At 37.4% G+C, this 14293-nt stretch overlaps 1 protein-coding gene across 2 annotated transcripts; it reads left to right on the plus strand.

Moving 5' to 3' along the window:
* The first annotated feature begins 4327 nt into the window (after positions 1-4327).
* LOC6050152 lies at positions 4328-13819 on the plus strand. 2 transcript variants are annotated; one of them, XM_038259711.1, is made up of 7 exons: positions 4328-5619; positions 5692-5824; positions 12185-12334; positions 12399-12526; positions 12585-12782; positions 12948-13024; positions 13089-13819. In XM_038259711.1, the coding sequence occupies exons 1-7, from the start codon at positions 5557-5559 to the stop codon at positions 13714-13716; spliced, it is 1377 nt and encodes a 458-aa protein (XP_038115639.1). In that variant the 5' UTR covers positions 4328-5556; the 3' UTR covers positions 13717-13819. The 2 variants fall into 2 exon arrangements, with proteins under 2 accessions (XP_038115639.1, XP_038115640.1); XM_038259712.1 differs by lacking the exons at positions 4328-5619; positions 5692-5824 and adding exons at positions 9036-9187; positions 9251-9563.
* The last annotated feature ends 474 nt before the right edge of the window (positions 13820-14293 follow it).

Raw genomic sequence — 14293 nt, forward strand, 5'->3', positions numbered from 1 at the left:
TATAAGCATTATTTTTTAGAAATCCTTTCAGCGAAATGAATCTCTCAAGTGTTGCTGAAGGTTGAAAAGAATTTGCACACTTTGGATATCCATTTCACATTGTACATAAACGAAAACATGATATTGTTGTACATAATTCCCCGTGTACAGTTTGATTGGTTTGATTGCATTGAAAATTACACTCTGTATCCCTTTCTGTGTGTGTACAATGTAAATAAATAGTTTCTCGCGATCTGCAATGCTGTTCTACTCAAATCTGGTACAAACAGCGTCATTTGGGCAGTGTAAAAAGGGGCTGTGCTTAGCTGAACGAGCAGAAACCCGTCTGAAATCGAGGTCCTGTAATTGTGCTTTGCATGAACTTTGCTTACATCTAGCATATTTTCCGAAAAAAATAATAAATGTATGTTTTCAAAAAATCATCTAGTCTTTTTCAAAGTAAATGTTTACTTTTTTATATTTTGAGCACTGTTTCCAGACATATTCATTATATTTCTCAATACAGTCCAAAGTCCTCGCTAAAACTTTACTTTGGATGATCGAATCTAAAAAAAATAAAATAAAAAAAAATCGTTGTCTTACTTTAGGTTTTTAGTCGATGACTTTTTCAGGGTGGCCACTCAAGTCGGGAAATCGGGAAAGTCGGGAAAAAGTCGGGAATTCGCCATAATCCGCCAAAAATCGGGAAAAAGTCGGGAATTTATGATTTTTTGTCAAAAAGTTGGGGAAAAGTCGGGAATTCTGAGCATACTTGATTGAAAATTATTTTTTAACTCTTGAATAATTTTGTATTATTTTGTAAAATTTTCAAATTGAATTCACTCATTTCTGCTTTAGTAACTTGCTTTAAATTTAAGGTTCTTTTCACTTTTTCAATATATTTGAGTATAGAAAAGCTGTTAAAGGCATTCAAAATCTTAATGAATGTTGGAGTCTTTGACACAGATTTTCATAATATTTTTTTATGAATCAAATGATTGCTTTAGTTTTTGTTCATCAAACAAGAGGTAAAGTTAATGAATAACTAATATAAAAATAGAGCCTAATGGCCAGCTTAGAATTATGATTCTATTTCATTTTGTCACATAATTGGATATTTGGTGACAGATTCCAACTTGAATTTGTCAATGGTTTTTTTGGTGAATATTTTTAATTGTTGAACTAAATTTATTTAGTAATTTAAAATATTTTTTTTTCCAAATGTTGCCCTTGAAATTTTTTTTGTGAGTATGGGTAAATAGATAAAGCTTGATTTTCAGTTTTTGGAAAACTTAAATATCGAATAAAATCCAAAATTGAAAAACTTTTTACGTTTTGGAAACATAAAGAAAATATTCAAATTGAAAAAAAAATAATCCAAGAAATTTTTAGTTATGGCAAAATTGTTTAAAAAAAATGTTTCTTCAATTATTTTGCTTAAAATAAAGTGGGAAAACATAAAATCAACTTAATTTTCATTGAAAAAAAAACAGTTAAATACTGACCACTAGATAAATTAAAATTGATTAGAAAATTTAATATCAAAAATTACAAAATTAAAAAGGGAACTTGTCAAAAACATTTTTTTTTATGAATTCCTTGACATTTTTCTAAATCCTTTGAATGAATAATATCAGCAATTATGTTTCAATCATTCTTTGATATAAAATGATGATGCAGTTTTGAGTAAATAGGAACGCTATTTTAAGTTCAGTTATCTTTAACTTTTTGTCATTTTCAGTTGAAACGAAGTATCAAAAACTATACGTTTGTCAATTTAAAAAATAAAATGGAAGTTATAAGTATTGTTGAACTTTCGATTATTTTTTCAAAGACTAATTGTTTGTGTTTCTACTCTGAATCATAATAATGAAATTCCATTTTTGAAGTGTTTTTTTTATTTATTGTTTAGTTTTTGTATTAACAAAAAATGCCTATATTTGGATTTTTTTCAAATTCATTGTGATTTTTATTTCGCTGTTTTTTTGTTTTTTGTTTGAAATCATTCTTTAGATAAGAAATGCCTATTATTTGAGCATTCTGGAAAAGTCTAGAAAAAAGTCGGGAAAAAGTCGGGAATTTGAAAATGGAATTTGAGTGGTCACCCTGTAAGTAACTTTTTGTCAAATTCAACATACCCTACACGTGGCTTCAAACTATTTTTTGGAAATTCGCTTTCTTTTCCTGGATATCGCAAGATGTACTTGTGACATTGATAAATTTCTCAACAAAATGATTCTGCTTTTTTTTGACACTTCATACAAATAGTTGGAATATGAGGATTTTTTTCTTATTTTTTTATTTTTTTACACACACATTTCACAGATGTGACAAGTAGTACATTTTTCACTTTCACACGTGCTTTTCAGTTTTTTTTTGCATTATTTTTCAGTTTGAGTTCAAAACTCCATCGAGGATCTGACAAGTGCTGAAAAAATCGAGATTTGCATACTTTTTTGCATTTAAGACAAAAATAGGAGTTTATGCAACAAGTTGCAAAAAGAGGATTTTTTCAGCACGAGTCGTACACTAACGAGGTTCACCGAGTTAGATAAATACAACCGTCCCCTAACATGACAGTTTTCGTGAGTTGCGAGTATCTACCGACAGATGGCAAGTGGGGCTCGTCGGAGTACGCCCATCAAATACGCAACTCAAAATTTGCATAGCAAACTTTTTTTTCGTGACGGCTTTTGTGGCACGCTCACTTCAACAGTTCTGGACTAATATTTGAACGTGGCGTATCTCTAAACAAGTTTTTGGAGAAAATGATTCCATAATGCTTATTTTGTCGTTTTAAACCAAAACAAGGCAAAAACTATATTTAATTAAACTATTCGCCTTTTTCAAAAATTTGGCTAGATAATATCGAAGGCCGCCATCTTAGGCCCACTGGGCCCACAAAACGGGGTACGCTCAGTTTGTATGGGAGCTGTCAACATACTCCCGGGCTGGATAAATACGACGAGTGATGAAAAATCAAGTTTTGCAACGAGTTCCATACAACGTTTTTTGCAATTCCGAAAAACTCCCTTTGGACAGAATTATAGGACAAATGTCCATGCATTGAGTCAATGAATCGATCAAATCAAAAAAAAAAAATGTTGAAAAGTATAACTTTTCCTAACAAGTGCTGAAAAGTTCAACTTTTCAGCATCCATTTCAGTGCTGAAAAGTAGAACTTTTCAGCATTTGTTTTGAAAAGGGTTAATATTCGATTCTGTTATTTTTGGTACAGAAAAGTAGGCTGTTTCGTCGTTCAAGAATGACAGGAAAAGTAAGCAGTTTCACGACGGAATTGCAAAAAAGGAATTATTCAAACTTTTGAAAAGGATTATTCAATGAAGAGTTTGGTGTTCATTTGTTTTACCAACTCGAATACTGAAACAGTATCGAAAAGTATTACTCTAAAGACGTTTGCTGAAAAGTTGAAGTTATCAGCATTGAAATGAGTAAAAAATGAACTTTTTTGAGATCATAAATAGGGCATTTAATCGCTTTATACACAGTAAGTACAGTCCAGACTGGATTATCCGAAATTTCGAGTATCCGAAGGTTTGTATGGGACTTAGAACAATCAAATCGCGAACCTTTAAAAAAATTTTTTTCCTATTTTATACTTTTTTTTATATTACTAACATCAAATTCGAGTTTTGCGATCCCATTTTAGTCAAATTTGAATGGTTGGGGAACGTTCTTTTATTACGTAACGCAACAAAAAAAAGATTTTTGGACCCCGATCGTAACACAATTTTCAAACAAATTTTAAAAAATTTGTGTGGAGCGTAACACGCCCCCCCCCATTGCCTTACGTATTGAAAAAATGCTCCCTTGATTGCCCATTGTATCCAGGTTTTTAAGCGAAGATGGCGTTCGAATGATGAACATCCGAAATGTCAAAATCGCGCAGTAGCACCAACATTAGAAAACAAATGTGGCTTTCATGCCATGGCACACTTTTTTCGGAATATTGGTACCACTACGTGATTTTGACATTTGGACGTTCACCATTCGAACGCCATCTTCGCTTAAAAACCTGGATATAAATCAAGGGAATAATGGAAAGAGAGGAATCACAAATCCGTATAAATAATTTCAAGATTGTTCAGGTGTAAACCGAAAACGCGATCAAAAATTAAAATGGAAGAATAAGGCTTTTAACTGCTTATTTAATTGTCGGTGTACAGGACGCCGCACTGTTAAATCATTTTCTGACGTACATAAAATTTTGCAGTCCAAACCCAGCCATTGAATTGGAAAAATATTTTTTTTCAAATTTTCTTTTCTTGATTTGTGTGCACCTACGTCGAAGACCAAAATTGTTTACTTTTTGCTCTTTGGTCTGACAGTCTTGGTCTGACAGATTTGTTCTGTCAGTTTTATCATGGATTTTGGTCTGGTCTAGGCGAGGATAGGACACAGCACCTTCCTGATAAAAACAAGCTTGTATTAGATATTTCATCACCGTCATTTTTACCGCCATCTTGGATTTAAAAAAGCAAAATAAATAAATTAAGCTCAACAATCAAAAATAAGACTACTAAAAAACTTTTTTCTGTGATTCGATTATCTGAAGTTAAATTTTGCCATGGCCTTCGGATAATAGAGTCTGGACTGTAATTTCTAAACTAACAATAATTGCATATAATAAAACATATCAGCGATTCCACGTCAAACTAGCAGGTTCCATCAAATTCAAAAATGCCCCGATAAAAAAAAAATGCAAAATATCATATTATTTTTCAACTATTGAATCGATGGCTTGTAACTTTAATATCTAAGCTTTTTATTTTTTCCCCATCGATTTTGGTTAGACTCGTGGCCTAATTTATAGTGCTGCTAAGAATAAAACCATTCTTTCTCCTTTAATCTTATCAAACTGTGTCAGTAAATTCTGCAACAATGCGCCAAAATCTGGATCATCCACGTCATCGTTTCATCTCTCGGAATTATCACCAGCAAGCAACAACATTCCACGCAGATGTATTTAGCTTCGGTCATTTGACGAGGAAGTAAACCTTATCAAGACTGTAAAAATTTACCACCAATCATTGCCGGCTTGCCGCTCAGTCAAAAAAATTGCATGATTTTTTTTTGAAATCTATATCGCTATACAGTACGCACCTGTTGGTTGGATGCTTGTCAGTTAGTTTACGTTGCGTCACATTTTAAGTTGTATTTATTCACTCAGCACAGTCACACGCGGCCGATAAATTTAAGATAAAGCACGCGGGTTCGATTTGGGCCGTTATCAGTAGCTAAATATGTATGTACATCGCAGGGTTGGAATCGTAGGTGGGGAAGTGGGGGAAGTTTAGATAAGATATATATTTTTCTGATGTTCGTTGTCAATGTTCGACCAGCGGCGGCGATTCGGCAAACTTGTATGATATCGGTCAGTCGAATTTGGCCCGGCCACCGGAACCGTACTATTAACCGAGGAATGAGCTCCTGAAATTGCATAAATGTTGTTAAACTCAACTATGTGACAGTGAATTGTGCCTCACGAAAATCGTGATAATTATGAAAGTTTATATCAATTAGAAAAGATATTGGATACAAGATAAGGAAAAAATCATGGTGTTTGTAAATTACAGTGTTTTCAGGGCTTTCGCTATTTTTGCAGGAGTTTTCGGTATCGTAAGTGATTCACCTAGAACGCAGATGTGACAAGCTCAAGTGACAAACGTTTTTCCTTTTTTGTTGAAACAGTTCCAATCGTTGATATGGATTGGATTTGCCATAACCGGAATAGTGGCATACTACTGTGACATGGATTTCTCCGTCCAAACGGATACGCTGGGTTCGCTGCTCACGTTGACGTTCTTCCATCAGTACTTTGAGGGTAAGTATTTAGGATTTATGATGAGTTATGAAACTAATTTAGACTTTTTTAAAGTAAAATATTATAAAGCAAATAAATTAAAAAATAGTCATAAACTTCTGACATACCTTTTTATAAATTTCAAAAGTTTGGAATAATATGATGTTTTATTTAGCTTTATTATGCTTGATTATGTACTACATATCAAAAATAGTAACAAAAAAAAATAAAATGCTGTCTTTATTTCAAAGGTCAGTTTCGTAACCTTACAAACTCTTTCAAACAAAACCTAATTCTTGTTTTATTATGGATTATGATAGCAAGACATAAGCCGAAGATAAGATTCCCCAGTGTTAGTCAATAGTTTCATACTATCAAGTGCTTGTGCTTTAATGCACTGCTTATGCATTAAAAAAAATTATAATAAAATCATAAACATAAACAATTATTTAAAAATCGACTAAAAAATACATTTTCATCAGCAAACAAACTTAGTGATTCACTTTACCTTCCCAAGAAATCCCCATCCCGAACGTTGGTATGCGCTTGATTTTTTTTTTCATATCAATTTGGATTAATCCACCACGCAAATCCCGTTAGCCGAAAAAAAAATCTTATCTGATCGCTAGCCTCAATGACTGTGTGCCGACGAAAGTGGCGATAAGGTCTGAGAAATCTGGTCGACTATCACTAATTTGGACTCTTTCATCACTGTTTTTCAATCTGTTTGGGAAATTGCGGTCACGGCCCGATATTTTCACCAAAAATGTTGATAAATTGGTTTTGTTAGTTTATTTTTACTCAGCAATAGCATTCATGCTCATAACAGACATAATTGTCTCACGCAATTATGAAGAAATGAGAAAAACGCCAAATTATAACTGGCTCCGAGGCTTAATGGTTACGGCTTCTGCCTCACAAGCAGAAGGTTCAGGGATCAAATCCCGGTTGGTACCTTTGAAATTTGGAATCAGGAATCTGAACTTTGAATATGAACAAAAACGAAAATGAATCAGGTGGGATTCGAACTCACACCTTTGGATTGGTGGTCTGGGACGCTAAACAGTCAGCCATCAGCAGGTTTACACTGTAGCAGTGAATTGATCCGTAGTGTTGAAACATGTTAGGTATCTTCTCATATTAAATACGCGCTGATCTCTGATTTGCCTGAGGGGATTGGAAGTCTAAATATAGATCAAGTTTCCTTCAGATGCTTGCTTCTATGTTTAGGCGGGGCCGAACAATGCCCAGCGACCTCGGAATTGGACCGCAAGGAGCTCTGTCATTCTGAAACGGGTCGTTAGAAGCAGCGTGAGGGCTATCACCACCTAATACCCGGGACTGTGATAAGTTGTATCAGCATTCGGCATATACAAACTATACTTTCCCATAATATCGCTACCGGTTAGCGGGTATTGGATTGGACCACACACACACACACACAATGAGAAAAACGCCAAATTATGTTTTGAAATTCTTCTAACAATTAGAATTTCAAACTATTCTGGAGTTTTATATATGATACATATTTAAATCATTTATGTTAATAAAAAACTGAATGAATTTAGTAGTTTGCCCTACAGAAATGCTTAAAATAAATTCAATTTCACATTGCTAAATCATGTGCTACAAACAGGGTGGATTGATATGCACGGTGTCGTGCTGAAATCGAAGGAGGTGGGTATCAAGTTGTCACCTAGCACCATAGATTATTAATTACCTAGATGTCTCACTTCAGGATAATGCCATACATCCAGTTGGCGACACCCCTTTAGCGCTCCGAGCGCCACCACAGTCAAGTTACAGGTACTAAATTGCTAAACAAAATCGTAGCACTCTGCACTTTTCGACCTAATTTTTCCTGACATCAAAAAGTGCCACTGTCTTGCTTTGTTTTAAACGGTTTCCATGATACCAACGGAGGTGGTGGTGGTTTGTGGCGGTGAGTGAGTTGCAACAAACGATTTTCGAGAGGCGTAAACAGGGACTCTGCCGGGAACCGATGGTCCGTTAATGGTAAGAACAGCAACAAGGTTCTCCTATTTGATCTGTACAATTTATAAAATCGTGTTCTCTTTTCAGTGAAGTCTGCAGCAGCAAACTGGTTGCGCCAATTCATGGGATTCTCGTCGTTGAAAAGTTGATGTTCGATATAAAGGACCAGGAGTTGATAGCGGAAATGGCGATTGACAAGGCCGCCACAGCAGTTCCCACCCCAAGTGTCGTGTCCCCAAACAACTTGAATGAAACCAGCTCCGTTCCTGGCAGAGTACCTCAGGCCCAAATAAAAGAGAAGTCGCACAAAGTTCAGTTATGTAATGTGAAAAAAGAAGAATAATAAAAAAAAAAACTAGATTTTTATTTTATTCCCAAGAATTTTACATTGCGTAGTATACATTTAAACCAATTGTGTTACACACAACTACTAGCAGTATTGGAACATGACGCCGATTTACTATCGTTTCGAACCGATTCAAAGCTTAGTTTCAAGATGCATTATTTTACGAGATCAGATGCACATTTCCGGTCAGGTTCGCCGTCGAACCTGTAGTTGAACACCGGAATCTGTTTTTTTTTGTACAGGTGGCAGATGATTTGGGCAATCACAGGGCTTCTGTGGCAGGAGAAGCTTCTTTGGCGGGGCAGCATTTGTGCCCTTGCTTGTTCAGTAGTCGAGGTCTTAGGTTTGTCCGGATATGTGACTGAACGTTGATTGCCATCCACCATGGACGGTTAGACAGACTTCCGCTTCATCGTTTCCGAGTTCGCTTTCACCATCATAGTTCTCCGGAATCTCACGAAGCTGAGAAAATCGAAACGATCTTTTTGATGGAGGATTTTTTTGTTATATTCTTTTCCTCACCTGCTTTCTTGAAGAGCACAACACTTTCGATCTATTGACTGGAACATTCACGCCGCTAGAATCTGCATGGTAGAAACGGCACAACCAGCAAATTTATAAAACATTTACGAAGGATGCTAAACTAACAGCAAAGAGAACGAAAAATGAAGATGCCTTTGTTTTGACATTTCTTGTAAACAGCAGTTGCTAGTTGAAAGTTGCTTGGATATACCCAGTGAGCATTGAACTGAAACTGAGGAGGATTTTTTTTTTCAAACGTTCCCAAAGGGTAGATTAGAACCTGTGAATTGCCACCAGGTGTAATTTTGGCGTGGCGGTAGTGTCGCCAGCCCCAACAGCGGAGTGGCGTATCTATATATATTTAGTCTATGCTAGCACGCATGTTTTTCAGTGCCTATGGTGATGCACGTCATTTGTTTATTTTCATGTGCTTACTTTTCTGGTAAGCACGTCACAAGACAAGCACACTACTGCACGTGTGCTTATTTGAGACGGATTTTTTTCTCAAATCATCTCAAGAGGTTTGTTGAAATATTGTTTTCTTTCATGAGATCAAATGTAAAAAAAACTTTTTTCGATTTTAGATACTGTATGAAACAATAAACAACTCCATTCAAGAACAAGATGTTGTGAAAATAAAATTCGCCCGGAAGACCAGTTTAGACGGGGGATGTAGTTTACTGGTTGCAGTGGCTTGTTGTCGGCAGCGATGGTCCGGTATTCAAGTGCCGGTGCAGCGCTCTTCGCTGACCTTTGTGACCGGCTTCGCTTCCTCGGCATCATGCCGATTTCGGGACTAAGAACGATCAACAGGCGCTACGTCTGAGCTCCTCTCCTTGGCTATTTGGGAGCCCCAGTACCACTGTTCCGGGCGTATCGAGGGGACATCCTTTGAAGGTAACGCCTGCGACTTGACGTTGAATGGCGCGGAGTGTCGCTAGACGACGGATTGTGGTCCAATCATTAATATAATCAATCCTACCATTCCGGGACCTGGCGGGTGCTCACGTTACCTAACGATGGCAAGGGCGGTTGGCAATGTTACCCCAAATCGTTCACTTCCATCAAGAGATTACCTATTTTTAATATCTCCATCCGGAATTCATGAGATTTGTTGGTTAACAGTGAACTTAAAAAAAATGGAATGATCCGTGTTGAACTTGAGCCATAGTCTATCAAGTCCGTGGATTAAAATAATATTTGGCTGGGTTCAAAATAGTATTTTTAATCATAGGCACGGGAAAACATAAGCACCGCGTGCTTAACATAAGCACGAGCACTGCTCGCCAATATTTCTCGTGCAGAACCAAATCAAAGTACACCAAGAAAATGCATGTGTGTCTATCAATCAACCCTGCCTACAAATGAAAAAAACTACCTGAAAAAGTATATTTAATCTTATTTGAATGATTTTGATAATGTTGTACAGTTCTTGAATGAATCATGAAAATAATATCATTATTGTACTCAAACCCCGATGGTTTGACACCAACTGATGTCAAACGAACGGGGTAATTTTTTAGTTGACACCACTAGCGTGCACAGGGTGGGGCAACATGGGGAAACTGCCCCACCATCCTAAGAAATTTGTTCTAAATTTGGTCAGAGGGTGTCCATAAGTGACGTAATTTTCAAAACGTTCATATTATTGCCCCACCTTTCTCGATTAGCTGGGCACGCTAGTGGTTGACACCCCCTTTTAAACGGAGTTCACACACACACTACCAAACGTTTGTTTTGATAGTGTGCGTGAGCGCCGTGTAAAAAGTGACAGTTCGTCACCAACCAACGGGATACAAACTAAAAAAGTGTCAAACGAAAAAGTGACCAAAAGTGAGTGTTAAAAGAATCAAAATGTAATTCTAAAATTTGGAAGTTCGATTATGGTTTGTATGGGACTTCGGATAACCAAATCACGAACATTTTTTTTCTTTTTTTTAACATCAAATTATAGTTCTGCAAACCATTTTAGTCAATCTTGAATACAGTCCAGACTCGATTACCCGAAGCCTCGATTATCCGATGTTTTGATTATCCGAAGTTTGATTATCCGAAGGTTTGTATGGGACTTCGTATAATCGAATCACGAACAAAAAAAATGTTTTCGTATTTTTTCATTTTCTTGTTTTTAACATAAAATTTGGATTCTTCGACTCCATTTTGGTCCAGTTTGAGTTGTTGATTGCCTATTAAAAAACAAAATGGATTTTTTCGCCATCTTGGATTTAAAAATTCTAATTTTTTTTAGCGTAGTTTAGGGGTCATACCCAAGCTCGACAATCAAGAATTAGACAGCGAAAAATATTTTTTTTTCGTGATTCGATTATCCGAAGTTTCGATTATTCGAAGTGAAAATTTTCCGAGGCCTTCGGATAATCGAGTGTGAACTGTAGTTGATTTCATAATAAATAATAAAATGCATTTTTTTCAATACTTCATCACCACCATATTTGCTGCTATCTTGGAATTAAAAATTCTAAATCTCTTTAGCCTAGTTTAGGGGTCCTACTATAGTTCGACAATCAAATATTAAACAACGAAAAAAATGTTTTTTTTTGTGAATCGATTATCCGAAGTGATATTTTTCCGAGACCTTCAGATAATGGAGTCCGGGCTGTATCGAAAAAAAAAATTTTTTTTTCACTAAAATGTTTGTTTTTTTCTCAGTAGAACAGTTTTCTATGTATATTTATGGAGCAGCCGTGGTTGACTTTGTAAGCGAATAATCCTGGGTTCGGTTCCCATCTGCTCCAAACGAGAAAGTTTGAAACTCTAAACATGAACGAAAAATCAAAATCGCTCGAACCGGGGTTCAAGACCCCCGTCTTTTGAATTAGTAGAATTAGAAATACTATTACTACAAACTTTATATGCGCTGGGTCTTTGTCCATTTGACAAGGACTCGGAAGTTCTAAATAACGTTTGAATCCGATTGATGCAAACATTCTTCAGGGCGGGGCTTGTTGATTCAAGCTGAGGTACCTCGCGCACGGCAAGACAATGTAGAAATGGGTCACCGAAGCTCGGCAGAGCTAACACCTTCCAAATGCCTATGAGAGTTATTTGCATGTAAAGAATGTGCAATTAAAATACATGGAAACAACTCAATTTGTAAGAAGCGACCGTGTGGTCCCGTTTAATTGGTTGCCTCGTTGGTTGCACACACTTACAACAGTTTCTAAGTTTATTTGGGAAATGTTTGAATTATGTAGCAAATTTTGTTTTAGTGGCAACAAAAAATAATATTGTGCTTAACTTTTGGTAATGAATTTTATTCAAACTTGGAAATTTTTATTTACTTCCTTAAATTTAATCATTAAAAGTAAATAAACTTAGTTAAACGAACATATAATTCCATGTTTTGTAATGAAACATTTACTGAAACCTTACCAATGGTTAACTTGACGTAATCAATTCAATTTGATCAGGGGGAGGCTTAGGGAAACTAAGGAAATTTATCTGGGTTTAAGGCATGTGAAAATAAAGTAGAACATATTAACAATTTGTAAACCCTGCAGGAACCTGCACCATGACCGACATCCCGGTGATTGACATGACGGCGGTTCGGGAACTCAACCTTCTTTCGCCGGGTGACCTGCACGCCTGGATCTGGGTCTACCTGATTTTGCACATCTTCTGGGCGATAAGCTCTCTCATCCTGCTTACAAGTATTGTATCAAAATCATGAAATGTTCACGCAATAAGCTGAAAAAGGACTTTGATCACTTTCAGATGCCCGCAAGAAGTACATCCGGTACGTGAACGTCTTCCTGTACATCTGGATCGTATTCACCGTTACGATCAGCATCCTGGACCTGGCGTTGGGAATTCAGTTTGCCGTCGACTACGACACCATTATTGTAAATGATTTTTATTGTTTTTTTTTTTGTATTGGGTTATAACTATTGATTTTTGCAGAACGCTCTCTTCCTGCGGATCGCGCAACCAACGGTGACTCAGGCGGACCACGTTCTGTCCCTGGCTGCGACCGTTTCCGGAATCATGCTGGTGATGGCCTTTCGCGGTTGGATCTTCTGGCTCGTCAACGTTGGACTGGCGGTGTATTTGTTCACGCAGACGTTCAAAATCTACGACTACAACCAGCTCAGGAGAAAGGTACGGTCTTTTGGATCATTTGAACTGGGTGATGTCACGAATGCTTGTCTGAGAAACCAATCCATCAATCAAGCAGTTGATGGTGGCGCTTCTTAGCTGGCATGCGATAAAACGAATTGGTTGGTTCTACCAGTTATTTTATCATTTCCTTTCTATGTTTGACAGAGTGCCGGAATGGCCAATGGAGGATTCGTTGGAGACCAGGGAGCACGGCGGGCACCGATTGATGCGTATGATTCGAGGTAATATTTGCAGAAATGTACCATTGGTACAAGAAATTGCTTTGAATTTTTACACTTTTCCTAGTCCCCAACCACATAACGCCGAGCCCGAAGACTATCGCCGTCCTTACAACGGCCCTCCGGTAACCAACTACCGCCGTCCGCTGGATCGCATCAGTGAACAGCCGCGGGAGATTATCGAGCGCCCGATTCAACACCATCACCAGCCCGATTGGAGATCCAATAGTCCGCAATATCAGCCCCAACAACAACAACAACAGCAGCAGCGTCCTTACACTCCCCAGCAGCCCCAATTGGTGCCACCCCCGCAGCAAAACTTCACGGCAACGCGAACCTTCGAACCGCTGGCCCGGGAACAGTCCTTCACCGAACCGGAAGTGGAAATCCGACCGGATCCGCCAAAGCCGATTCCCCCACCTCCACCGCCCAAGAACTTTAACGCGATGAACACCGTCGTCCGGAGGGATCACGCCGCTGCCAAGGTCGCCCAGGAGCTCAACTACCGGAACAGTATCAACGCCGGCGGCCCCAGTGGAAACGGACTGCGAACGTTTGGACTGGCCGCGAGTTCAAACGGGGGAGACGCCGGTGAACTGCCGACGCCGAACTATAGCCCGCCGATGCCCCGGGTGAACCCGTTCGAGAATCGACCACCGCTGAGGTCGGTACTAAGGAACTCTAGATATCAGTAAGGGGCCACGTTTGACAATCTTTCCCCATCGAAACTAAGCTCGTTTATATTTTAAAGTTAGAAATACTGTACAATAGGCCGCAATAAAAAATACGTGGATTACATATTGTTATGTTTTTCTTCCATACAATAAACAAATCCTTCGAATCTTTTTCTGTAACTTAAAGTGATCATCAAAATATCTGAGATCCGACCTTAAAAATTGTACAATTAACAATTATGTACCCTTATAACTCACTCCTTGTAAAGGTCTTTAAAATACCTTTCTTAATATATTTATATAACAAGGAGATTATTTTTTTATAAACCACCCTGTTTAAAATTTTCAGGACATTCAGCAAAATCGTTGTTTTAGTATATTTTTTTGCAGTACTTAAGTAAAAATCGTGACTGATGGTTTATCCAATTATTTCAATCAAAATTCCACCACAAATACAGACCTTTGCTCAGAATGTGATTCTGAGTCGATATGTATACTTTAGGCTACTAACTCTTGACCCGAGGGCATAACAAACTGTATCACAATTAATTTGAGAAAAAATGGAATTTTGTACATTGAAAGATTAAACTAGCTTAAA

Source organism: Culex quinquefasciatus, chromosome 3, assembly GCF_015732765.1.
Source record: "Culex quinquefasciatus strain JHB chromosome 3, VPISU_Cqui_1.0_pri_paternal, whole genome shotgun sequence".
NCBI lineage: Eukaryota > Metazoa > Arthropoda > Insecta > Diptera > Culicidae > Culex > Culex quinquefasciatus.